Here is a 24,722-nt window from a genome sequence, read left to right on the forward strand (position 1 = left end):
TATCACTGGCTTGAGGGAAAATATACATGCTGGAAGGGAAATAGGCAGGAGTAGATCTCTAATAGATCAGGACTATGAGAGTGGTAGTCCTGGCAGTTTTAAAACTAACTAGAACAGCAACATCATTTGATTTCCCTGTTCTCTTTAACTAGAACAGCCAAGCTTTCTTTGCTACATTACAGAGCATTTCAACAGCTGCTTTTCCCAGGAGTTCCTTCCAAGCTGGATGTTAGGGACAAGACTTTAGGATTTTAGATTAGCAGCAGATCTAGTTTCCATAACAACTAAAAAAGTCTGTTAGATCTAGAATAGCACTTGGGTCTCTCAGGAGCTGAAGTCATCCTGCTGCTCTATTTTTGCTTCAAGTGCAGGAGGAGCTGTTGTTTCTCAGAGCCCCTGAAGCTGTAGTACAACTGAGATGTGTCAGCTGGGAAAGGAACCACAAGGCTCTGACAGTGTGTTGGGAGTGCCAGGTGGGACAGGAAGGATGAGCAGCTTTGTTTTGCTTTTAACCCCGGAGGGCACTGCTTTCACCTGAGTTGCTCCCTTTGTCTCCCTGCTTGTCCCCACAGCCCCGTGGCTGGGGAGCAAGGACAGCCCTGAGCCCACAGAAGATGCTGAGGCAGGAGGTCAGGCAGTTTGTTTATTGGCAAATAAGTGCTGAAACCCATGAGCCCCACAGACACAGGTGCTCAGTGCCCTGTTACATTAGAATGGTCACAAAACCTTTGGGGAAAGTGCAAAAGATCAATAAACAAGCAAAGTTAATTCTGACATACCCAGGGAAGGGTGTGAACAGAGTTTGGTGCAGGTGAGTTTCTCTTCCATCCAGCTTGAGTGGAAAACTTGTGACACATCAAGTGGAAGTCCTTTAGGTGAGCTCTAGCTAAGAGTTCATTCCAGAGTGAGCAGGAACACACACACCTGAACTAAACCACCCCATCCCTCCAGGACAGCCTGGGTCATGGGGTGTGTGTGGCCAAGAACAGCTCCTTCTTGGGGGTCACAGCAGGTGAGACTGTCCCTGTCTGCACTAGGATGCACCAAGTCTGTTCACTGCTGACATGGGAGGGGAAACATTCATTAAATCAGTGATTCAGGGTGGAAATAAAGTCAGGCTAAAACATGCCTGGACAGACACACTGAAAGAAAAGCGTGGACAATAACACAGGGAGCAAAGCTTGTAAAAAGGCTTGTAAACTTTGCAGTCCAAGAGCAATTTCCCAGAGGAAATGCAAGCAAGATGCATGGTCCCTTGCATGGAGGTTTGGGGTTAGGCCCTAGGGTAGCAGGTTGGTCTTCACAAAGAAATCTTCCAGCTTCAGGGGACAGGGGCAGGGGAGAACCAGCCCCAGGACAGCGACTGTGGCTCTTGGCCACCCATGCACTGCTGGTCTCCCGTGGGAGAGCAGGCTGGGTGGGGTTAACAGGCTCCTAAATTTTAACTGCAGCCTCCTTGCCTTATGTGTTGGGACAGGTCAGAGGGGATGTGTGGGACACTTCCCTGCTGGAATGGTCAGTGGTTGGACTTGGGCAATTCTACTGCTGGAGAAGAGAGGAGGGGCAGAGGGGCACTAACCTGACACGAGGGAAGTGTAACTGGTGAGCAGCTGCTGAGGGACACAGCTCACCCACCCCAGGAAAGCCACTGGGAGGAACAAGACTAGGGCAGGGAAGGGAAAATCAAGGAATCTTGTGCCATCAGGACTAACCTCAAAGCAGGCTGCAGTGGTAGGTAACAAATTCAGTCTTGGGTGTCATCAGCTCCTTCCCAAAACCTCACCATAATAGTTTTCCCACTTCTTTCCCACAATTCCCATATTAGCAATGGAGTGTTGACCCTGAAAAGAGCAATGGTCTCGGATGAGGAAATCCGCATTAGAAGTGCCAGATGAGGGGTGCAATCTGTTTGTACATTCTTCTTCTTTAACATTTAACTTAACAGTTCCAAGTAAGTGACAGGAACTTTCCCTTTCTGGTTCCCTCTTTCCCCTATGAGCCAGTCTGGATCCATGCCTGGCAGGCTGTACACAGTGATCATCTGGGGAGAGAAGACAGAACATTAGACAGGATCTTAATCTACAGACAAAGCCAAGAAGTTCAGTCAGTTGAGGACTGAACACTAATTCCTGAAGTTCATTTAACAGGCATCTGTGCCCTTTCCCTGGAGCTATCTGCAGCTTTAACACAAGATCTATGCAAAGCTGCCCAGCGATGTCCTTGTTGCTTTTTCATTCTCCAGAGTGACTCAAGGTACTTTTATATGTTGCTTCTGAATATGGAAGTTCAGTCTAGAGAACAGAAAAGTTTCCAACTTGCTGATTTTTTTCTTTTTCTTAGCATGATTAGAGCAGGCCTCCAGCCAACAGCTTATCCCATGGCTCTGGATAAGGCAGCTGTATTTGAGGGTCACAGTGAAGATACTGAGTATTGGAGTATTTTATTTTGGTACAGTTGGGCTTCAACAGGAGGAGTTATTTGGGTGATGTTAAATAGTAAATGGCCGTGAGCATGAGCTCACTGCAATTCAGCAAATCCTGGTATCCAGGAAAAGACTCTATAAAGAAAGCAAGTTTAAGGGGCAGGAAAATGAACCAAAGTCCTTTTTGGGCACACCATGGGCAGCTGGGTAGCTATAGCCAAATCCAACACTCAGGAAAGCCACCAACCTCATCTGCAAGAAGTGCCAGCTCCGTGCTGTCAGCTGCTTCGTAGTCGTAGAGGACTCTGGCCCTGCGTGTCCCACTGGCAGGAGGCTTGACTTCATTGGGGTTCAGCACACCCTCTGCCACGGTGTTGGGCACCCCAACAATTGTGGGCACCACTGGAATTGTAGGCACAGCAGGGAGCGTGGCAGCAGCAGCAGCTGGAGAAGAGGTAGCGGCTGCGGGAGATGCGGATTCTGCGTTGCCCACAAAGGTACCTGAAAATCTTACAGGGAGAACAAAGCACAGACCAGTGAGGCTCCAGCCTGAGGAGCCACAAGGAGCTCTTCCTCTCAGCAGTTGCTCTGCAGAGATGATGCTCAACAGCTGCAGCCTACATACCTGTTCCATACCCACACTGCCCTTCATGTGGGCACCACCCTCAGTTCCCAGGTGCTGAGACTGCAGCGGGTGACACTTGTCTGCCTGTTCTGACCCCAGTGCTCTGTTTCACCAACTTGCAGAGTACCAGACTGATGTGTGGCACTGCAGAGGGGGCTGGGCAGGTGCTGCTCTTGCCTCTGTTTGACTGGGTCCATTGTGCTGTGTCCTTGCCCTACTCTCACAGAGTCCGTGTTACCTGTTCTGCCTGCTAATTCTTCTGCAAAGGGATGGGCATTGATGCTGTTGAACTGGATGCCACAGCTGGAGGCTCCCAGGCTTTGCAGGCTCTCTAGAGACACAGTGATGCAGCTCAGGCTCATTTATCTAAGGGGGTAGAGCTCTGCCCTGGCAGTGATCACACAGATACCCCAGAGTCACTGAGGGGAGAACAGCGCTCAGAGCCCGTCCTGGCCAATACCATACTTACATTTCTCCTTTGGAGCTGCAGGCATGGAAAAAGAATGGAACAGGAGTGTGAGTGAGCACGTAGAGGCAACAGCCCCTCCTGGGTCAGGCCTGTGCTGGTGTGACAGTACCAGACAGAACATCCCAGCCCACCCCACGGGATGTGCAGCAAGCAGCACGGAATATGGAATCTGGGATTTGTTACTGCTGCAGCAGAGCATGCTCAGGTTCATTGCTTGGCAACAGGAATTTGAGTCCTGTGTGATTTAACCAATTTAGAGGAAAACGTTCAAACTCCCATGGCCATCAAGCTTTCAGAGGAATGTAAAAATCCAATGGCAGAGCCTGCTCCAAATGGACCACCAGGACTGATCACCACTCTGTAAACTCAGAAACTCTGTCAGAGCTGTGAGGGCACTTTATAACTTCTGCCCAACACTGTGATGTGGGAGGGGGAAAGAGCCCTGAGCTGGAGGTAAGGAGATCAATAACCCTCAGAGAATAAAAGCAGTTTCTTGTCTTACCCGCCCAGTTGCTTCTGTAGATCCAGCATGAACTGGTAGCACTGAGCATAGTAGTTGGTCTGAGACTCCACAAATTCATGGAGACAGCGAAGATGATTCACCTGGAGGGAAAAGGATCATCAGCTTGGCCGAGTTTGCTTGCCAGGCACGGAAACTCTCTTGCTGCAGCTACTGCTCCCCGAGGTACCCCAAATTTACCACCCCTTCTACCTCTATTCCACATGCAGGACTCCGTGATCCTCTTAGCAGGAGCCAAGAGCCTCTGTAGTCCTGTCACCCGGTGCCCAGGAGGACTCACGTGAGTGCTGCTGATCCCCTCCAGCAGCAGACGGGTCACCTCTGCCTGCCGGTCGAACTCGGTCTGTGTGAGCCGCAGCTCGTGCTCCGCCTGCAGACAGGAAGGGGCTCGGGCAGCCCAAGGCAGGAGCCCCGTGCTGCCCCTGCAGCCCAAGGCAGGAGCCCTGTGCTGCCCCTGCAGCCCAAGGCAGGAGCCCTGTGCTGCCCCTGCAGCCCCCTGCCTCCACACCCCCCCGCTGCAGGATCCACGTGCAGCTGTGACACTGAGCAGCAGGCACAAGAGAGCCTGGGTTGGCATCCCAGAGACCTCTGGCTCTATTTCAGCCCGATTCCTTCTCAATCCTGCATTGGATCACTGCAGGTGATGGAATGGCAGCTCAAGACTGATGCATCAAGCAAGGAAGCTCCGACTCCCACAAGACTAGAACGTGAAGATGGGGAGGCTTTGTCAATCCTGAGGTATGTGGGAAGTCAGTCCCAGCTCCAGTCCCTTTAATTCCCTGTTTCTGCACCTGCAGGCATAGGAACGTCACAGCCTCCCTGGCTTCTCTCTGGAAGTGCAGTGGTTTTGCTTTTATCACCACAGAACAAAGACTGGGGCCAGGCAGCATTTACCAAACTGCTGCTGCTAATTAAATCTGCAATGGAGATGAACATCCCAATCCAACTTCTACCCAAAGGTCTCCTTTGGGGCTAATTACTGATTCTGAGCTAGGAGGAGTTAAACCCTGGTGAATAGCAGGCAGCTCCACAGCAGGCTGTGGGAATTCAGAGACAGACTCACACTGGAGACCCATCTCTCCCCCCACCAAACAGTGCATTTACACTGGGGCAATTCTGCAGTACCAGAACACCCAGGTGGATCCTGGCGAGGAGATCTCCAGAAGTGCTGGAGCAGCCAAGTGCTCTGGTGGTGGCTCTCCCCTCCTGCTGATGGAAAGGGGTGACAAGCATCCCCACGTGTTCTCTGCAGTATTCCTTAACAGCAGTGCTGGTGTCCTCTTGGGATGTGCAAGGGGTCACAGGGGAGTGACACCCACCCAGCTCCAGCTCACTGGAACAAGAACCCTTTCCCCTCCTCCAGGAGCGTGCAGCCATCAGAGCTGCCTTGGGGCAGGGGCTCCTGCTGCTGCTTTGGGAGTGCCCTGACCATTCTGGCACAGGACCGACATGTCTGGAATTGAGCCCAGAAGAGGGCTGATCCAGCCAGGCTGATGGTCTCAGAGCAGAGGCCACATCACTGGTGACCCCAGAAGAGACCCAGGATTCTCAGCAGGACAAGCTGGAGGTGCTGCTGGGGCCAGCACAGCTCTCATCTGGTAGCAGCATTACCAGTGTAGAGCCAGGCTACAACAAAGAAATGCTTTGACTGTCTTATAATCAGATTTGTCTATTTTAAGCTGCAACTCAACTGATCTATTTTCTTGCATCCTCTGTATGAAGGGGATTATTTAAAGGAGAAGGGGGAATGCAACAGAAAAGAACAGTGCAATGCCTTCAAAACACCAAGTGATTCTTGCTCCTGTGAGCTGAGACTCCAGTATTCAGAGCCACTTAAACTTGTGCCAGGCAGACCCAGCTCCATTTGGTGCTGCCTGGGGTTTGCCTGTCCCTGCCAACTCTGAGCAGTTGCAGGATGTAGTTTCCTATAAAGCCAGAGCTGGATGGTGACCTGGGAGGCCCCTTCCAGTCTTGTGCTTCTCCAAGACATGGAGAACTTCAACAATTACTTACACACTTGGGTCTATCCAAGCAGAATAGCCCAAAGAGAGGACAGAGGAACAGATCCTTGCATGCTCACAGCTGACTGTAGCCAGCTTGTTTGGTTGGGGGACTGAAGGACTTAAATAACAGGAAGAGCTGGGTCAGGAACAGCCAGTCCATCCTGCAGATGCCTTGGAATAACAGCAACAAGCTGCTGTCATGCACAGCACACAGAACTTCTGCCACCCTGCAGTTCAGGCTTCACAGCAATGCCTGCTGGGGGTGTTCAAGGTAAGAACAGGAACCCAGGAGTGTCTCTGGAAGCTCCATGCTCTGCTGGAGCTCCACACAGAGCTCACCCTGGTCTCAGCCTTCCATCCATCTTCATGGACAAGTCACACTTCCCTTCCAGAGCCTCCATGGATCAGAAGGGTAAGTGCAGCTCATCCAGAGAGAATCAACTCCACGAGGCTTCAAACCTCCCCCCGTGACTGAGCTGCTCCCTGCAGCAGCTGGGGATGTGCTCTGTCCTTGCTCCAGCTCTGTGTGGAGCCAGCTGGGTGGATCAGGCCAGGGGCTACCAGAGGATGGAGGACCAGAGCCTTGGCCACAGGAGCAGAACTGGTCACACCTCAACCATCACCTCTGCTCCTGTCACCCAGTGCAGGGCTGAGCCTCCTTTTGCCACAAACAGACACACACCTGGATGCCAGGGAAGTGTCTCCCACCAGGGACAGCCAATGGGCCATGGCTCATCCCAAGCTCCTGTCATTGCACTGAACCACACAGAGGGACCAGGGCTGGGGCACACAACAACAGCAGCAGCCCCTGGTCCTCCCTGCCTGCGAGCAGGAGGAGCAGCCCTCTGAACACCCCCAGAAGGTTTGAGCACAATTCCAGCTGGGTACTTACTTTTTCCACCTCGTCGCTCCAAAGCTGTAGGGGCCACAGAGCAACAGGAGAGGAGATCAGTGTTGGAGGCGTCGTGAGGCACTCAGCATTAACACCAACAGGCAAGGACACTCCATGGACACAGCAGGCCAGCTCCAGGGACAAGCCAGCCCTTCACCCAGCAGCAGCTGCCAGATCCATGCCCCTTCCCCTCATTCCTGCACCCTCGAGTTCAGTTTCATAATGGGAGAGCAAGTCCCTGCCAGGGCTGCTACAGCCACTGCATTCCACGGGCTCCAGGAAAAAAAAGGATCAGCTGCAGAGTCCTCTGCACAGCAAGGCTCACTTTGCTGTAGCTGCAGAGGCTGGTGTTGGAGGAAAGCCCTTCTTTCAGGATTGTGGAGAGGCAAGTGAGCTTTTTGAGCTCAGGCCACATAGAGGAAAGTGTTCCTCACCCACGGGCAGAGAAATGGGATAATCCACCCAGCCCGCACTGCCAACAGGCCTGTTTAGGCACAGCAAGGAGGAAGCAGGGGATGGATGCTGCCTCTGAGCCAGGCAAAACATCACAGGACTCATTCCTACTCTCCTCATCCACAGGGGCACACCTGAGGCAGCAGAACACTGGACACCTCCAGCTGCTTGTGGGATCTGGCTTCAGGACATGAAACAATGAACAGAAGTCACACACAGCAATGGCAAAGGGAGAGAGGAGCCAGAAAAACACATTGATCCTTCCCAGAGGTCCTTGGCTTGGCCTTTCCTCAGCAGCCAATAACTGCCTCAGTCCTGGCAATGTGAAATCCCCCTGGATCCAGGAGCACAGCAGCCTGCAACACCCACAGCAGCAGGGCCAGGGGAATGACCCCTGTGGAGCTCAGCTTCACCACCCAGTGTCACCTCTGCAGGTCTGGGGAGGTCACCAGACACAGCTGAATTTGCTCTGGGGTACCTGTGCTGGACATGGGTGTCAGAGGCAGCAGGATCTGTTTGAACCAGGCCTTCCCAGCTGAGCTTTGCTCCCAACTCTCTTCAGGTGGGAGCCCCAGGTGCAGAGAGACTTCAGCAGCCACTGTAAGTAGCACCCACAGGACCTGCCTGCACTGTGGAGGGGCTGAAACCCCTCTTACTTGGAATTATTGTACTGATCTGGGTGCTGAGGTGTTTTCTTTGACTATTACGGGGAACTTTTAGTTTTGTAACTGCAAATCAGGAATTGGTTTGAGTAAGGCCTGGCCAATTTCAGCCACATGTGGGGACACAAGTCCCTTCCCCTTCTAAGAGCTCCTGCTCTGGAAGGAGGTGGTGGCAGCATCCTGTAGGAAGCTGAGAAGCAGATCCTCAAGTGCTTCTCTGGCACAAGGCTTTTGCCAGCACATCCCCAGGGTTTTGGAGCAAGGTTTACTACAGGAGCAAGGGAAAGCTCCCCTTTGATCCCAGGCCTTCCTCCTCAGACACTGTGGACAGTACTTAAGCCATGGCAGGCCTGTTTAACCAGCGCAGCACCCTCTGAATTTGTAGCCAGATTTGTTTCTCTTCTGTTGCCTTTGCTGTGCCACCTCCAGAGCTGCCCCTGTGGTGTTCTGGGACTGTCCAGCTTTGCCCAGGTCCACCCCTGGGCTAAGACTCTGTGTGGCTCTTTTTTGGACAGCTCAGAGAGCAAAAAAGGCCATGTTCTGCTATTGTCTTCCTGCACCCCAGCTCAAGCCAGAGGAATCCTCTTTAAGGCACTCAATATGCTTTTCTTGGAATCGTTCCTAGGAGAACAGCACATGGCAGGGTCTGAGAGAAAGGGATATTTAGGCTTGCACAGCTCATGTACACCTTCTTACACAAAAACAAAAGATCAGTGTGGGAGAGAGGAGAAATGGCTCCTCAGCCTCCGACTCATACAAAACAAGGGAGGTGCTTTTTTTTTTCTTGGATTTAATTCCATCTGAGCCCTCCTGTCATGGAAGGGAAAAAAAAAAAATAAAAGCACCATGTTATCCACCTCTCCAAAAAACCAACAAAGTGAATTTAGAATCCAAATCAGAGCCCAGCTGAGGGCGTGTGGTCCAGGAGAGAGCTGACCTGTTTGCTCACCTGTAAGACAAAGCTGTTACCTTGGGCATAACCAACCCCTCCCTCCAGAAAGGAGCCGAGCTCAAGAGCGAGGTGGGCAGCAGCCACTGCTCTGCTCTGTCAGTGCACACTAAGAAGTAGCACAAGGACTCTGGCCTGGAAGAAAAGCAGAGCAACAGGATGAAGAGCTCCTACCTTGCTGCAGTGCCTGACCCTTTGGGATGAATGCTGGGATTTGAGAGCTTGCAGCAAAGCAGCCCTGCCTGTGCAGAGCCAGGGAGCAGCCTGGGCTCAGCCTGTGTTTTGCTAATTAGAGATGCAAACTGTAATACAGGTCACCCCTGCTAGTGCAGCTGGACTTCAGGTGGCCTTTCACCCACCAACTGCAGCCTCTGGAAGAGCTTTGGAAGCCACAAGGCCCGACACTGGTCAGGCCAACACGTTTCCCACAGGCACTCCTGGTAGGAGGCCCTGCTGTGCAATCATCAAAGCCCTTTGGGTCAGTGCTGGCTGCTCTCCCAGAGCAGGAGTGCTCCCAGAGCTCTGCTCTCACTGCCCACTGCCAGCAGAGCCTGATGAGGGAGCACTGAACGAGGCACAGAGGTCCCAGGGTGGACACTTGTTGCCTGAAACACCTCACAAAATCTGATCTTCTGTTCTGTTCCTGTATGTGGCACCTGCTCCCCAGAGCAGAAGCAGATCAAGGTACTTTTTGGTGAGGGCTGGCTGTGTCTGGGCACTCCAGGAGATGCCAATGGATGTTGTACAATTGCTTGTCTTCAGCTGTGCTTTAGCCCTGCTCTGTTCAGAGGCAGGGAAAGCCCAGTTTCTCTCCTCTGGGTCTCCTAGAGCTTAACTGCAGCCCCTTGGAACAGACCTTCCCAAGGGAAAAGCCAGAGCCACAAGCTGGCTCTGAGCTGCACTAGGAGCCAGGAGAACTGAGCAGCTGCTGCAGCATCACCAGCATCAGCTTCTTCTGCAGGACTCTCATCACTGAGCCTGGGACTGATGGAAATTGTTTCCTAGTGTTGTGCAAAGCTATTTCTGATCCCAGCATTGCTCTCCAAGAAGGTCAGGACAGATCCCCCTAGGAACTAACACTGATGCTGTCAGCTCAGACACACCTCTGTCTCCAGATGGGATGGGTTTCCCATTAACCAAATCCAGCTTGTTTCCATAGTGTTTTTTGTTTCTGAGAAGGCTGGGCTGTCCTTTTTGATATCTGCAGATGCCACTCCCCAGCACTTCCACTCCCAGATTATTCTATTAGCAGGCATCAGTGTTGTTCTGAATGCTAGTTAGGAAGCAAGATGATCAGTTTTCAACATTTTAACGAGAAATGTGACATTGTGCAACGGGGAGCCATGAACACAGCATGGGAAGTCAATTGCTTGGCCACATCCACTCAGTGCAACAGAGTGGAGGCACAGCAAGCTGCTCACCCACCCTGGGCACATCTGGCTGTGGAACAGCTGCCAACACAATGAAACGGTAAAAAATGACCTCTGTTTGCAGAACAGATAAACCTGCACTGTTATTGACTCTGGTGGCAGAGAGATTCCTCCACCTTTGCTTCTCTTGACCAGCTTCAAAGCCTCTGACACCACAGTACAGATCAGGCAGTCACGTGTGTGATACTGCCACTGTACAGCTGGAACCATCCAGAAAGGCCACTCTTGGGGGCTGTTCCTCTCAATTGCTCCCCTAGCAATAAAAAACTATCAGAAGATCCCCACTAGAAATGTGGAAGAGGGCTGGCAGGGAAGCTGGTTTGGAAAGCAAACCCAGCTGGAAAGGGCCAGACCCTGAGCAGGGGTGATGTGAATCCTCAAGGCCGAGTCAGCCTGGGCAGCCCATGTCACATTAAAATGTTGAAAACAGCAGAGCACTAGGCCTGAGTTGAAGTCAGGTAGAGAGAGGGGCAGGAAGAGGTTGGAGAGGCAGTATCCAGGAGAGGAGTATCCAGGAGGAGATGATCTTACCGCTGATGCGCTGGCGGAGAGCACGTAATTACGAGGTCTGGTTTCCTGAAAGTCAGGCACAGCCTGGGGGGGAATAGAGTGTCATGTACAAGGCACTAGAGGAGCCAACAGGAGTCACTGGGTGATGGGTGGAACAAGAGACCAGAGGCTTTTTTCCTGCCTGTGCTGGGAGCTTTGCTCAGATTCTGATGAGAGGCAGGAGGGAGATCTCCCGACACCTCAGCAGCGGCGTGTGGAGGCCAGGCTTGTGCAGGGGAGGTGGACTGGCTTGTGCAGTCACACCTGGTGCTTGAACAGCAGACATTCCTGCTCTTAGGAACTCTGCCTGTACTCACAGCTATCAGCTCATACAGCACCATCCCAAAGGCATTCCCGTTCCTTGCAGCCAGCAGGTTGCTCTTGTTGCATTAACTCAGTCCTGTGGGCAGGGCCTCCCTTCCCCTTGTTTCCTGTCTGCAGTCACTGTACAGGCCTTTGCCCTTAAAGCAGGAGTGTTTACCAGCACTGGAGCATCCCTTCCACAGTGCCTTTCACTGCTCCCACTCTCTCCAAGCCACATTTCCTCCTAACAGCCAGATCTGTTTTCAGGAAGGCACATGGCTTAGCCAAGCCAGGTCTAGCCGAAGGCAGTGTAGGAGTTTTCATCCCAGAGGTCAGGAAACCTCCAAACCACTTCTCCCTAGTTAAACTTCTGCCCTGAGGTACCAAGACTTGAACACTCTGGAGATTTCCTCCCTGGAAGTGCAATGGATCCAGTCCACCCCCACAGTTATGGGCTCACTGACCACCACATGATGTATTCTCCTCCTGGGATGGCCTCTGGCTGCAGCACTACCCAAAGAGACAAACCAAGGAGCTGCCTGACAACAGGAATCCTCCTGGCCAGCCCTCACTGCACACAGGCTGCTGTGTAGGGCTGGCACAGTCCTGCTGGATCCCAGCTCTGGAGTTAATCCCTTCATTCCCTCTCCCAGGTTAATCTCTCTGCAGTCACCCAGATCCACTTATACACACTGACCCACTTTGCTGGGCCCCAAGCAGCCAGCTGGAATGAGTGACCAGTGTGTGGAAGAGCAGTCAGGCAGTCTCAAACATTTTTTTTTCCATACCATTTAGGAGTTTTAGGGATGGCTGGAGCAAGGAATAAGGAGGAGCAATTCCTACTGCAAGTTAATCCTGAATATAGGGAGAAAAATGCACCAGAGAAGTCCGAGGCCAGCATAGCAAGTAGGCTGGACTCCTCCCTGTGGGGAGAAAGGATGTTTCAGAGAAATAGCTGCTTATGCTTTTTGGTTGTTGAAGATCAAGAGTAACTGAAGAAACCTCTCCTCCCATTCCCTGGTCTCCAGGGAGTCCCAAAACTAGTCACAGCACATGGGATGAAGGAGGCAAGCTTCTCTTGTACTTGTGTGCATGGAGAAGTTGTATTTGCAAGCAGTGGTCAAAAGGGACCCACCTCCCTCCCCCTTGCACTCTGGTAATGGGCAAAAGGGGCAGAAGAGCAGCACAACCAGATCATCCTGCCTGTCATTGTCTCTGGGCTGCCCTTCCAGAGAGGGACTGGCCACCCAACCCCACCTCCTCCTGCCTGCAGCTGGAGGAGCCCGAGGGGGTCTGCAGGGGAGCCCCTGCCTCTCTTGAGCACTGCTTGCAGGCAATGTGGATGGACCCAAGGGATGCTCCAGAGGGGCTGCAGGCAGCTCTGACACTCCTATCCTTCTGGAGCACCTTCCCCAGGCAGCCACAGCCCTGATCACGCTCACAACATGCTGCAGGGCCAGTCCCGACGAGACAAAGGAGATAGGAATTTTCTTTTTAAAAATGGGAAAGAGACAATGAAAGGTGTTAAAAGGGAAAAAAAAAAAAATCACAGCACTGTTAGCACAGTCAATACTCACATCTCCCTCACACTGAGCAAATCACAAAGAAACAAAACAAAAAGGTTAGTAAACAAAACAGCATCAACAGGAGGACAAAGCACAGAGTCCGTGGGAAATGCACAAGCCCAGGTGCTCCACAGCAGCTCACGGGGTCTGCGCAGCAGCTCCAGGGGCATCAGGAGACAGAAGCTGTGGGAACACGAATTTGCACTACAGAGGGGAAGAGCAGCAAGAGAGAGGTGAGCTGGGAGAGCTGGGATACTTCAGCTTGGATGGGGAGGTGTGACACAGGACTCAGGCACGTTCCGGGGAATGCTGTGATCTAGATGAGGTGTTTAGAGCAGAGGAAGCAGCTCTCCCCACTGCTGGGAGCTTCCACCTTGTCCTCCAGCACTCAGGGAGGCACCCAGAGCCCAGGGACTCCACCTTTAGGCTGAGCTGGGTGAGAGATGGGTCCCCACAGCTGAATGTGCTCTGCTGCTGAGGTCAGTGCTTCAGCCACTCTGCTACTCTGAGGCTTGGCTTGGGGAGGACACCTGGGAAAGCCTAGGCTGGCTCTGGAAAGCCTGGGCTGCCCCAGAAATTCCAGTGGGAAACAAAGTTTTTCTTTTCCAGCTACAGGGGAGTCCCTAAACCAGGAGTATGTGTGCAGGTGAGAGGCCTTGGGATCACCTCCTGCAGGAAGCAAGGTAACGAGGGTGGAAAGGGAGGAAGCACAGGAGGTATCTGAATTCCTGCTCTGAGCTTAAAGATAAAGCAATGGCCACCTGTTTCCCCTGAGACTGGGGACACTGTCCCCTTCAGATGGGATTCCTGACCATACTTTCAGAGGGTCTGGGGAATCTGAGTGATTAGAGAAGGCTTTTTTAAAAGGGCAGCTACTTCTGTTCACAGCTGTCCTGTGTAGGTCTGAGCACTCTGTGAGGGCTGCTGAGCTTAACACAGCTACCCCATCTGCCCTGGATGTAACAGGAGCTGGAGGAAAGGGAAAACACCTGGGAACTGGCTACCCAGGGAGAGACAAGGCCAGAGGCCCAGCTGGCAGATGGTTAGAAACAGGCTCATAGCAGGGCTGCTGGGCTGGTATCCCAGTGCATCCCAGACACTGACTGACAAGGACAGTCTGATTCTGACTCGCACACATTTACCAGTTGAGCTCCTGGCCCCAAGGCAAAAGCAGAACTTGGCAGGTCCTTGTGCCAACAGCCAGAGGGCAAGACAAGCCTGTAACCAGAGCACCATGAATGGAGAGGCTCAGGGACAGACCTGTAGCCAGTCTGACCTTGGCCACCCCTTACAGGCTCCCACAGCACTCCTGCCTGGGAGCTGGCAGAATCCTCACTAGTCTGACAGGCCAGGACTGATGCAGGGCTCCAGCAGCCTTTCCCTTGTGCACCTCCCAGCTCAGTTCTCTCTTGGCTTGGTTTAAGATCCCCTGTGAAAATTAGCAAGTCCTCAGAAGATGCAGCCTTTTAGTTACTAGCTCAACTCATCCAGCAACCCCGATCAGTCAGGAGGCAGGAGCCTGGGTCAAGTGCAGGTTTCCAGACTCCAGAAGCCCACAACTGTTTGCTTCAACAATTCCCCCAAGGGAGGACAGCTCAGAAACAGGCACATGGCTCCTGCTCCCAGTTCCCTTCCACCCCAGATGAGGAATTCCCCCACCCATGCCTGCCAGAGACCGGACACAGCAGGGTAGCCTAATGTTTGACTGTGTGAGCCAAGCCCTGGGGCCAGAAGGACGGGGAGGGAAATGAGGGGAGGAGTTACCGCTGCTTTTGCCTCGGCAGCTTTGGCCTTCTTCAACCTGGCTTTGCAGGCATCCAGATCCAGGCGTCGGTTCTGCAGGATCCTCCTCTCTTTCTGGAAGGGACAGGAGATGGCTCAGAGCACATTGCTTAGAAGCAGGGTTGAGGAGGGGATGTGGTATCACCTAGGAATTGAATCTATTTCTTTATTAAAACATGCCAGGGAGAAAGAACCAGTTGCTATGCTCATCTTCTGAGCAAGAGTTTTGGGGCTGGTTGCCAGGGATACAGGATAACCTCCTGGAAACAGGGCAGCCTGTGATGGGTGGTGCCCACAAGCTGCAGGAGTGGGGAAATGAGTTCCTTTTTTCATGCACATCAGCTGGCAACCCTTCCCTATCAGAGGAGGAAGCCGAGCAGATCTAGGGTTGGTACTCCCTCATCCTTGCATTCTTTAAGGGGAGAGGTATGGAGTCATCCTTTAGCACAGGGAAAGAACAGGGGTTCCCTTAGCACTGTCTCCCTCTCCCCCTGCCCTCCTTTCTCCAGGGACATGACAAGCTTCCCCTTCCCTGGTGCCACACTCACAGAGATGGTTCTCCAGTCCCCTTCCAGGAAGTTGCGCAGTGGGGTCAGGAAGCTGATGGAGGCAGAGCGGATGAATTCCCGTTCTGCTGCACCCAAGCGCCTCTGAGTCTCTCCAACTTTTATCAAAGTCTTTCCTGCAACAACAGGAACCTTCAGCTCCAGAGAAACCAGGTAACATCTGTTGGCTTCAGCCAACTCCCCCAGAGCTTCCACACTGTTGTGCTGGGTGACACAGGTACAGCTGTACCTGGCCTGGGCAAGGTGACCTCGTGCCTGTCCCACCTCAGCTCCAGCCCTACCCACTCTGCTGTTGGCCTGAGGCATCTTTTCATTGCTCCCAGGGCAGCTCTGATCCTATCTACCTGCTGAGGCACTCATGCCACTGATGTATTTTACTGCTCTACCTGCTTGCACAGACTGATCCTCCTTTGCCTCGTAAAACAGAGGCACAGGAACAGAGCAGCAAATTAAAAAGCACCAGAGCAGAAAACATGAGTTGATTAGGCAGTGTTGGCTATAGATGCAGTTACAGCTGCTCTGGCTGTAACAGGACTCACTATTGAACAACTATTGATTTGGAGAGCAGGAACAAAGCTCATGGCAGGGGCAAGGACAGCTGGAAGTGAAGGCTGTGTCTAAGTGCAGATCTGCTGCTGAAAGAAGCCCAAACCTCCCCCAGGAAGGAACAACTGTGAGGATTTAAGAGCAGGAAGATGCTCTGTGTGGTCGGGAAGGAGCCTGCTGCAGACATCTCAATGCAAAACGGAATTAGGGATATTGTTTTGGGATGGGATGGATCTCCAGGACTTCTTCATTAGCCAGGCTGACTTACCATAAGGTGTCCCTGGCCCAAAGTCATTGGCTGCCTCTGTCATGTACTGTGCCAGCAGCTCCCCATTGGTGACCCGGGACGGCACCTTCCGGTCGAGCTTCTCGTACAGGAATTCTTCTACTCTGGCACCTGGGGTGGGGACACCAGGGAGCTTGAAAGAGGGTCCCTGCACTGGGATTCATGATAGCCCAGCCCATGCAGTCCTCAGTGATGCACTGACAGTGCCAGGAGCAGGTGTCCCTGCCCCAGGGCACTGCCAGGCTGTGGGGTGCTCTCAGCTGCTCAGGGAAGAAGGAGAGGCCCTGCAAAGACACATTTCTCCCAAGCCCCATGAACTCCACAGGGCTCCCTGCCAGAGGCCATCTTTCAGCACTGAGCTGCAAGTGACATTTGTCCTTCAAGCCTTAGGAGAAGCTGGACTTACTCGGGTTTGGCTGTAGCAGAACTTCAGTCTGACGCAAGATCTTCTCTGTCCAGTTCTTTGTGCAGTCTGCCCTGGCCAGGAGGTTTTCAAAGTGGGCATCAAGTTCAGTCTTCTCAGCCTGGCCCAGCTTTTCTTCAGTGAACTGCAGGAAGAAGGCAGTCATTAGGTCTGCTCTTCCAAAGCAAACTGACAGTGTGTTAGAGAACTAATAAGGGACAGTGAAGCTGCTTTTGTCTGGTGTATTTACCTTAGAATAGAGCTAAAAACCCTTCAAGGTATCATTCTTTTTTCCCAGGCATCTTTCAAGGGAAGAGGGCAATTTTTTTTGCCCAAGAGTAGAACAAGCATTGGGCTAAAAATAGACTCCAGGTTTGAGAGGTGTTCCAGAATAAGTAACTTTTAATAAGATCCAGTACAGAAATACTCCAGCTGTGAGGGAGCTATTTAAATATGGCTTCCACTGCTTCATGCAGGAGAGCAACAGACATCCTCCACGTGAGGGAAGGTGCTAAATCCCTTCATCTCCTACCAATCAACTCTGTGTCCTGCAAACCCAAGGGGTCAGGAATGCCACTACCACCTGAAGTCAGGAGACTCAAACTTAGCATTTCGATAAAATCACTTTCAGCAAGTGACTCTTCTTCTGGGACACACTCTGAAGCAGGGAATTGAAATACAACACTGTCCAACTCCTCAGCACTCTGATTCATACTGGCAATGGACAATCCCTCCCTCTGCAATTCCTTTTAAGTTTAAAATTAGCAGCAGGGAGAATTAGATGGTGAAAGTCTCCAATGTTTTCATACTGGGCAGTGACATATGACCAGGTTTGTCAGTCAGGAGATGCAGCCTCAGATGGCCTGGACACTCTCCATTGCTTCCTTGAGGGATTTCTGAGAGAAGAGCCCATTCCCTCTCATCCCATCTCCATTTCTCACTTGCTCCTTTCAGTGAAGTTGGCCAATTTCCATGTATTTTTAAGCACAATTCCCTGCTCTTGACAGAACCAGCATCTTGTTGGATCATACTAAGAGACCCTTTGGACAGCTGTGCCATTTGGGGTCCAACAGAGGCTCCAGCTGTCCCCTGACCCTTGTTAATGGTCTCTGATGCCATTGCTGAGCCACCAGGGCATGGTGCTGTGCAATGCTGGCCCAGGCAGGTGCCAAAGATAAAAGCCTGGCTAAAATTCTTAGATGAAATGCAGCTCCTGTCTGGTCTCCCACTGGTACCTTCTCCTCTCTGCTTCCCTACACCCGAGCTCAGCACTAGGTGGGCCGAGATGTCCCTTCCATGGGGTCTTGATCTGGTGTCCGCTGCCCTTCTGAAATGCTTCCTGGCAGCTCTTTCCTTCCCCATCCAGCCCAATGTTGGGAACCAAGTGAGATAAGAAGAGCCCAGAGCAGGGGCAGACAGCCCTTGGAGTCCTGTTACCAGATGTGTGAGATATCCAAGCCCTCCAGGTATGTTTACACAGTGACCTGTTTGGTAGCTCCAGCCACTGGAGTGCTTTGTCAGGTGTGGGTGGTGACAGGTGACAGCTGCAGGGACAGGGATCCTGTCACTGGTCTCTGCACCAGCAGCCCCAGGTTTCTGGCATGTAATTTTACCTAGGTCTTGCCATGGTCCCCTGGCCACTGCTGGACAGGGGTAAAAGCAGATTTGAGGTGAGAGGGTGTTTGTATTGTTTGGTCTGTGATTTCTTTGGGGGTCACACAGGGCTCTCAGTGGCTGAGGCTGCTTTCCTCTGTCTGGGAGCCCAGGGTTGTTTTCAGAATCTGCCAGGCTGGGCTGAGTCACTGCCATGCAGCAAACTGGGACTTCCCAGGTATCTGGCACCAATTCTTGAGTCATCTGTTAAAGATCTTTCCTAAATAAGCCAAGACTCTTTGATGCAAAGGTAAGTCTCTCTCACCCCCTTTCCCAGACAGCATTTTGAGACGTCATCTCATTTTCAAGTCCAGCTCTTTTTCCTGCAGTTTAGGCTTATCCTGCACCAGCATCTGCCCTGGAGCTGTCAAACCTAAACCCAGTTTCCTATCAGCTGAATTGAGTCAGCTTCTTACAGCATTGCTGCAGTGCCAGATCACTGCTGAAGCCCTCCAGCAGTGCTACTGCCACTGTCCTGAACCACTCCAGCTCTGGGGTCCTTTGCTCTATTAGCAAGTGACATCTTTGGCATCACTGTCCTCTGTGGCTGTTTTGTGTAACCCAGTGCAGGGGTCACAGCTCAGCATTTGCCAAAACTCAGGAACTCAGCTCTTATCTCAAGTCAGGTGCTGAAGCTGTTTTGTCTTGCAACAAGGCTGAGGGCAGCACCAGGATCACAGCAAGCCTGGCAATGCCAGAAGGGGAGGGTGGGCTGGAATCTCAGTCACAGCCCCTGGTTCCAAAGGGTCAGGCTAGAAAACAATCTCTTATTCAGGCTTTCTTTTAGGGCTGGAAAGGAGAGTATGAAGGTTGGGAAGTGGGTGCAGGGCACGGGAGGCTGTGACTCCACTGCCACTTAACTCCCTCGGTGTCTCCCTGACCCCTGCCCAGAGCTGGATGTGCTGAGCCCAGCCCAGGCACAGCCTTGGGTGGCTGGTGCCTCACTGCAGTGACCCCTGGGTGCCATCCCTGCCCAGTGCTGCCTCCTCCTCCCTGTGCAGCCACTGATCCAGCTCAATCTGATCTCTAGGGTGACTTTTTACACCTCTCAGAGAACACACCTGACTTCCCAGCAGGAGTGGGGATGTGCCATGCAGTGCAAGGAGAGCAGGACCACCCGCTGCAGGAGCAGCCTGCCATGAGATCAGATGCAGCTTCTCCTGGAAGCACAGCCAGCACAGGAGATTACAGGTAAGCTACTCTGACCTACAAGCTGCTTGTGTTTTTGTCTGGAGCAAGTGGAAACCTGAGATTTTGGGTGGCAACAGATCTCAGCTGCTGGTCCCTTCTTACCTGGCTGCCCAGTGAAAAGAAGGGTAGAACAGCAGTTTATGAAATTTGGCTACTCAAGCACTTCAGGCAGAACTCCCCTGTAAAGGATTTCTATTCCTGAGAATCTGTTTTCATAACACAGAAACTTGATTGCAAAGATTTCACTGTGACACCAAGATATGCAGGAGAAATGAACTGATCATACTCTCAAGCCTCCTGACTGTAAAAAGACAGATTTTGAGTATTTTATATCTTGCTGCTCCCAGACTAGGAGCACTGCTGTCTTTTACAACAGATTGCCAAAAATGGGAGTGATACTGGGTTTTGTCAAGTTGATTTACAGGCTTAGTGCAGATCCCTGGGGAGAGAGGCAGGGCTGGCAGAGCACAGGCAATTGCAGTGCTGAGAAGAACCTCCAGCTCCTCCATCCTGCCATGGCAGAACTACTCCCATTTGTTTTCTAGAACCTGAGGACTGGGTCAAGAGCTCTGAACCGATTCCCAGAGCTGCATCCTGGGATCATGAGCCAGGTGGCAGTGCTGAGGCTGCTCCCCTGCAGGAAACATCCTTGCAGCTGACCCAGAGCAGGTGCTTAATAATGCAGGGCAGCCTTTTGTCAGTGCCACTCTCACTCTCCAGGAAGAGCAGAGTTGTGCTGCATTCCAGGACATCAATAATTCAGCCAAAGGTTGGGTTTCCTCTGGGAGGCTTGGCTGGCCAGCAGGAACAAGAGATGCTTTATCAGGGCCCAGGTGGGCAAACAGGGTGAGCCAGCAGGAAATCAGCACTTGGATCACAGGCCCTAAAGGAGCATGGACGTGCTGGACTGCAGTTAGGGCAGCTGCCCTGAGCATTCACAGCTTGGGGAAAAGCCCCTTCCCCCAGGAGAGCTGGCAGACACGTCTGGGATGGCAGGAGGGTCAGCAAGTCAGGAGGGGCCTCTGTGCACTACAGGTACAGATCAGACAGGCTGGGCCTGTGACTGAAGGATGGAGTTTGGCTTTAAAACAGCTGAAAGCACCAGCACCTTCATTTCCTTAAAAGGGGAATAAAATCCAATATAACAAAAGCCCAGGCCTGTATGCTGCGATCTCTGACAGGGTGGCTGCAGCCCCCTTGCAGAGGATCTGGTGGCAGAGTTCAGGCCCTTATACCACTTGCAGGGTCCCTGTTTTATCCAGCTGAACGTTGCTTATGACTTTCCACTTTAAATTACAAAGATCAAACTGGAGCCAGGAGATTTAAACCAGGAATAGTCTCCTGTAGCTGCCAGTAGATTTAGACTGTTGGGTTTTTCAAAGCCTCCAAAACACAGTAACATTTGCTTTTTTGGTGATCAAAAGCACAACACAGTCAGTTCAGCAAATCTGGCTCCCTCTTTGCACGGGGTTGCAGTAGGAAAGAAGTCACAGCCACTCAGCATTTGAAAACTACCTGATTTTCAGCAACTCTGGACCAGATAGAGAGTCTGCTCCAAGTATTTGGTCACCAGGAGGCAGGAAAGCCAGGCTGGGAGCCAAGTGAAACTGTGCTAGAGGACAGAAGGAAGCCATTAACAGGGACGGCTTGGTTAACTCATGAGCACAGCATTCAGGAGAGGAAAAACACTGTGATGGTGGCTTGACCTTGGCTGGACATGAGGTGCCACCAAGCCTCTCAATCATTTCCCTCCTCAGCAGAACAGGGGAGTTGAAAATAAAATGGAAAAACCTCATAGCTCAAGATAAAGGCAGTTTAATGAAAAAAAAAAAAGTTGTGTGTGGAAGCAAAGGAAACCAAAAGATTTTCTTGTCTTCTTCCCATCTGAAATAACATGTGACCACTTTCTGGGAAGCTGGGCCTCAGTATGTGTCCAGGTTACTCCAAAACACAAATGTGCTCTATAATAATGTCCCACTTCCTCCTCTCTCTCAGGTTTTATTGCTGAACAATGTCCTATGGTATGGAATAGCCCTTTGGGCAGCTTGGGTCAGCTGTCCTGGCTGTGTCCCTCCCAAGACCTTGTCCTTTCCTTGAGTCACCTTCTGCTCTCTCAACTTTTAAAGGGTGAGCACTAATAAGATTGGCAAGCAGAGGGTTTATTTTATCTACTAATGATAAAAGTCTATGTTATCACCAGAGTCCTGGGAGCTGGGGCAGTCTGTCTGTCTGCAGGGGCTTCAAGATGAGTAAGTCAGCCTCTGGCTCTTTTAGTAATGACATTAGGGGAGGATATGCACCCAAAAGCTGTATTCACCCTTGGGCATTTTCACCCAGAGCCTGCTCACATCAGAACTGACAAAAGACAGACACCTACAGCCATTTCCAGACCTCCCTGAAAGAGGAGGACAGAGCTTGCAGCCTGTATAGAACAGAGGCATCCAATGTGTGACCACACAGCTTCCACTGGCCAAGGTTTGGGATCAGACCCACTGAGGATAACTGGAAGGTGCATCTGATCAAAGAGAGAGGCCCTTCTTCAAGTGAAGATGAAGAGTGACCTGTTAGAGTCTGTATGCAGGTGCTGCATCCCCTCACAGATCTGATGGCTGCAACTGGTGCAGGTGTCAACAGAGGCCATCCTCAGGTGAAGGCTGAATCCCACACAAGCTCTACACCCTTGCAGTGCCCCAGCCTAGAAGCTCGTTCCCCACTCCCAGGGTAGCAGAGCTGTCCACTACTTTCCTACCCCAACTTTTCTGTCTGCTCTGCTTTTCTGGAGGAGTCCTCTGACTGAAGCCTAAAGAAGGAAGAGCAGGTAAAGGAAGCAATGGGTTTGAGCTGTTTTGATTGGGGTTTTGTCATGGGGAGCCTTGTCCAAAATCATTCTTGCAGCACCTATGTTGGGTTGTATTTGACAGATTTCAAACCAGCTCCTGCCCTGAGCCAGCCCAGAGGTGTTGTGCTGACCATGCCCTGTCTCCTTTCCCCCTGGCTGAGCTCTAATTCCAGTTCAAGTGAAGCTCCTGTGTTGGTCAGACAGCTCTGCCAGACAGAGCAGGAGCAAATGCTGTCTGAGTGGAACAGCACATAATGGCCAGTCCATTTCCCTCCCAGTCACTGCAGTTCCAGTAAAACATCACTTTGTTAAATGCCTGGAGCTGGAGAAAGCATCTCCAACTGCTACAGAAAACAGCTTTTTCTAGACAGCTTATTCCCATCCTAGAACATCTGCAGTGCTAAAGAGGGCTACAAACCCAGCCCTCACTGCCCACAGCAGAGCTCAGCTGTCAGAGGTGGCTCTGGGGGAGACGGGGCAGGGCTCACCCACACCAGGGCTCCGTGGGCACCCAAAAAGGCTGAATTCCCCCAGCAGTGACCCCTCATGAGGTGGTATTCAGCCTCAGAGATCTCTTTACCCCTCCTTACACACCTGCTCACTGTCCACAAGTGCCAGTACTTGTTTGGTTTCAAGCAATTACTACTGCAATTAAGCATATGAATATTCATGTACGAGACAGTGGAGTAGGTGTAGCAGGCAACAGCCACGATTTATAAACGCCTCCTTGCTCTGGAATCACTGTGTGCAGACACTGTTCCCAGGCCTGTCTCCTTCCTACGCCTTGCAGCTAAAAAACACTTATCAGAGACTTACAATAATGCTTCTAAACATAAGATTTCTTTCCAGCATTTCTTCTGCATCCAAGGTCATTTGCATGAGAACAGCATCTTTAGGTTTTCCATCTGCTCCTTATTTTGCACCTGTAGTTAATATCTCCCTTTTTCATAACATATGACTCACTGGCATGGTTACAGGAGGTGATATTTGCTTACAGGAGACCGGTCCTCAACAGAGCCAGAATTACTCCACTGCACAGAAGGTCTGGAACGAGGCAGCTCTGCTCTCTTTGTTTACCAGCCCCCACACAATAGGCAGAGCAAGAAGCCCAGTCCCAGAGCCACCAGCTGGACCTCACCTTCCAGGCAGGATCCCAACCAGTTCTGACCTGCCTCTCTACTCGCCTGGCCAAACAGGAGCAAGAAATGAAGAAATGCCCAAGAAATGAATACACTCAGCACTCCATCTCACCACCTGCTGCACGTCTGATGCTCATGTGTACATTGATTTTTTTCACAGCTCCGGGGGGTGTTACTTCATCCCCAGAAGCTCCTGATCTCAAGTTTGTGAATATCAGAATATTTTGAGGTGGAAGGACCCACATGGATCATCGAAGTACAACTCCTGGCCTTGCACGGAGATAGCCTCAAGAACCCTGCTGTGTGCCTGAGAGCGTTGTTCAAACACTTCTGGAACTCTGCCGGCCCTGGGACTGGGACCATTCCCTGGGGAGCCTGTTCAGTGCCCCACCACCCTCTGGGGGAAGAACCTTTTCCTAATTCCAACTTAAACCCCCCGACTGGGCTCCTGCCATTTCCTCGTGCAGTCCTGATGCCTCAGAGCCCTGTGAGACCCGACCTGCTGGCTCTCAGCGGCTCCTTCCCATCCCTTGAGCATCCCAGTGCTTTCCCAGGGCTTGGGATCTCCTGCCCCTCCCTAGGGGCTGGAGGGCAGACCAGGTGCTGGACACCACCACCCTTCCCAAGGCAGGGACCATCCCACAGGATCCCACAAGGATGGGGCTGGAAGGGCCCTCTGGAGAACATCCCGTCCAAGCCCCCTGCCAGGGCAGGGTCACCCGGAGCAGGCGACACGGGAACGCGTCCAGGTGCGTTCGGAATGCCTCCAGAGTGGGAGACTCCACGTCCTCCCCGGGCAGCTCCAACAGATCTCCGCATCCCTTCCCGACGGCTCCGGGCACGGACAAAGCAGCCGCATGCCAGATCACACCGCTTTGTTTCTTTAAGGTCAGCAAGCGCCAGGCACGGATGTCCCCCCGCGCCGCCCTCCCCATTCCGAGCACCGGGGCTTCCCTTGGACCTTCCCCGAGCATCCCGGGGGCGATGCTCCCGCGGGGACGCAGCTGCGGCTCACACCGACGGACTCGCCCAGCTCGGATCTCCCCCCGCCGCCTCCCCGGGCCCGAGCGAAACCCCCCCGGCCCCGCAGGGCCTGGACCCGCGGATCCCTCGCGCCTCCATCCCGCGTCCTCCGGGCGGTGCCGCTGCCGTGGCGACCCGCCCCGCCTCACCTGCATGGCGCGGGAGAAGAAGACCCCCGCGTCCGACGCCAGTTTCTTCACGTTGAACTCCATGGCGGCCCCGAAGCCGCCCCGGCCGCGCCGCGCCCCCGCTGTCACCGCGCCCGCCGCGCCGCCGCCTCTTATAGCGGCGGGTGACACCTGCCCCGCGCCTCTTAAAGGGGCCACGGCTTCTTAGTGGGTCCGCGCGTTCCGGCAGCGCCTCGGCGGGCGGGGCCGCGGGCGGCGGGCGCGGCCCCTTTAAGCGCGGCGGCGGCGGCGGAGGGAGCTGTCAGCGCTCGCCAATAGGAACTC

The 24,722-nt window shown here is 52.6% G+C and overlaps 1 protein-coding gene across 7 annotated transcripts; it reads right to left on the minus strand.

Annotated features, from left to right (window-relative positions):
- Positions 1-629: 629 nt before the first annotated feature.
- SH3GLB2 (SH3 domain containing GRB2 like, endophilin B2) lies at positions 630-24,525 on the minus strand. 7 transcript variants are annotated; one of them, XM_021551450.3, is made up of 12 exons: positions 24,420-24,525; positions 16,429-16,570; positions 16,005-16,133; positions 15,173-15,306; positions 14,607-14,699; positions 10,957-11,019; positions 6,932-6,955; positions 4,317-4,406; positions 4,019-4,119; positions 3,517-3,531; positions 2,670-2,931; positions 630-2,041 (listed from the first exon to the last, which is right to left on the minus strand). In XM_021551450.3, the coding sequence occupies exons 1-12, from the start codon at positions 24,480-24,482 to the stop codon at positions 1,934-1,936; spliced, it is 1,224 nt and encodes a 407-aa protein (XP_021407125.3). In that variant the 5' UTR covers positions 24,483-24,525; the 3' UTR covers positions 630-1,933. The 7 variants fall into 7 exon arrangements, with proteins under 7 accessions (XP_021407125.3, XP_021407130.3, XP_021407127.3 ...); XM_021551455.3 differs by lacking the exon at positions 10,957-11,019; XM_021551452.3 differs by lacking the exon at positions 3,517-3,531.
- Between the last annotated feature and the right edge of the window lie 197 nt (positions 24,526-24,722).

This window comes from Lonchura striata, chromosome 17 (assembly GCF_050655825.1).
Source record: "Lonchura striata isolate lonStrDom1 chromosome 17, ASM5065582v1, whole genome shotgun sequence".
NCBI classification, from domain to species: domain Eukaryota; kingdom Metazoa; phylum Chordata; class Aves; order Passeriformes; family Estrildidae; genus Lonchura; species Lonchura striata.

Coding starts and splice junctions, on each gene's coding strand:
- SH3GLB2 (XM_021551450.3), bottom strand. CDS start 24,482: ATGGAGTTCAACGTGAAGAAACTGGCGTCGGACGCGGGGGTCTTCTTC. Junction 11,020..14,606: donor CTGCCGAGGCAAAAGCAGCG/GTAACTCCTCCC, acceptor ATTCCCCCCCAG/GCTGTGCCTGACTTTCAGGA. Junction 4,407..6,931: donor GGAGCGACGAGGTGGAAAAA/GTAAGTACCCAG, acceptor TCCTGTCTGCAG/GCGGAGCACGAGCTGCGGCT.